This window comes from Sinocyclocheilus rhinocerous, unplaced genomic scaffold (assembly GCF_001515625.1).
Source record: "Sinocyclocheilus rhinocerous isolate Xijiao unplaced genomic scaffold, SAMN03320098_v1.1 scaffold358, whole genome shotgun sequence".
Classification (NCBI taxonomy): Eukaryota; Metazoa; Chordata; class Actinopteri; order Cypriniformes; family Cyprinidae; genus Sinocyclocheilus; species Sinocyclocheilus rhinocerous.
The window spans coordinates 1,036,333-1,037,665 of record NW_015650700.1 but is presented as its reverse complement, the minus strand read 5'-3'; the positions used below and the strand labels follow the sequence as shown (position 1 = coordinate 1,037,665).

Genomic DNA, 1,333 nt, shown 5'->3' with positions numbered 1-1,333 from the left:
CTGATGACAATGTAGACGCCTGACAAACGTTGTTGTTGTTGTGATCATAAACTTTATTGCACGCAATACACAGAGCTTTTCCCTCACCATTGTAACGCGCTGCTTTTGCAAGCTTCCGTGAAAACGTTTAAGCTTTTATTTTCCTTTTCCGTCCTGAAGAAGAGTATCGGTTTTTGCAAATGAACTCTTCATATATATATATATATATAGAAGATAGATAGATAGATAGATATGATGAAGGATGTTTAGATATTATACTTAAGCAGAAAATATTATTAAAAAAAATATATATATATAACTATTGGACGTTTTACAGCAGCAAAAAGTCTTTTTCTTCTAGGACTGAAAATGTGAATAAAAAAGAAATATATCCTGTAGGATGCCAAACGGTTGGAATCAGGAATCCAGTTTCAGAATGAAGCAGAGACCGCTGGTTACCTTCTGGAGTGTGAGAACTTATTGAGGCAGCAAGTGCTGGATATCCAGCTTTTACTGGATGGGAAATTCTACTTGGCTGATCAGCTCGTTCAAAGGTCAGAAAGTCATTCGCTGAACTTCATTATTAAAGAGAATAAATCGTTGAGGCATTCTCAAAATGAGCAATAGAAATAGTGACGCTTGCTTTACCTTCACTGGTTTTAAACCCTGAAATCTCTTTGGTCCTCAGGGTATCTAAGCTCCGTGATGACCTGTTGGCTTTGAGGACAGAGTGTTCAACCGTCTACAGCAAAGGACGCACACTGACCTCAGAACAGACCAAGATGATGATCTCTGGCATCACGCAGAGTTTGAACTCAAACTTTTCCCCAAACTTCAGTGCCGGACTGTCTCCTGCGCTCACTCACGGAGGCCTGGTCACATCGGGCGGCAGCCCTGCGATGAGCCCAGCTATGACACCCAGCATGCAGCCTGCCGCGGTCCAGACTTACCTCAGCGGCAGAGGAGGAGGAGGAGGAGGAGGCATGGAGCCCGGGGTTCTTCAGCAGCTCAAACACATGCAGATCCGCAAGCCCATGCTCAAATCCTCATTCCTGGATCCCAACTTGACCGAGGATGAGGTTAATGTGAAGTTTGTGCAGGATCTGCTTAGCTGGGTTGAGGAAATGCAGGTATGTTGAAGACTTTAGATTCCTTTAGTCCTTCACACTGTATTTATGTTTTACATTTTGGACAAACGATCTTGTTTTCTACGCTGTTTTAATCATTAAAAATGCAAAGCGTGATGATTTGAGTGATGATGCAAACCTTTTGAGCGAGGTTATCTGATGCTTTTGTCCTGATCTTTTTGTCTCTGAAAGGTTCAGCTTGATCAAGCAGAATGGGGATCTGATCT

General features: G+C 42.4%; 1 protein-coding gene across 1 annotated transcript in view; it reads left to right on the top strand.

Annotated features, from left to right (window-relative positions):
- LOC107712326 (dystonin-like) overlaps positions 1–1,333 on the top strand; it is a 120,240-nt gene that overhangs the window by 15,441 nt on the left and 103,466 nt on the right. Inside the window, exons 9-11 of the mRNA XM_016517550.1 lie at positions 379–533; positions 668–1,109; positions 1,299–1,331. Of these exons, the coding sequence (XP_016373036.1) occupies positions 379–533; positions 668–1,109; positions 1,299–1,331 (630 nt within the window). The remainder of the gene's footprint in view (positions 1–378; positions 534–667; positions 1,110–1,298; positions 1,332–1,333) is intronic.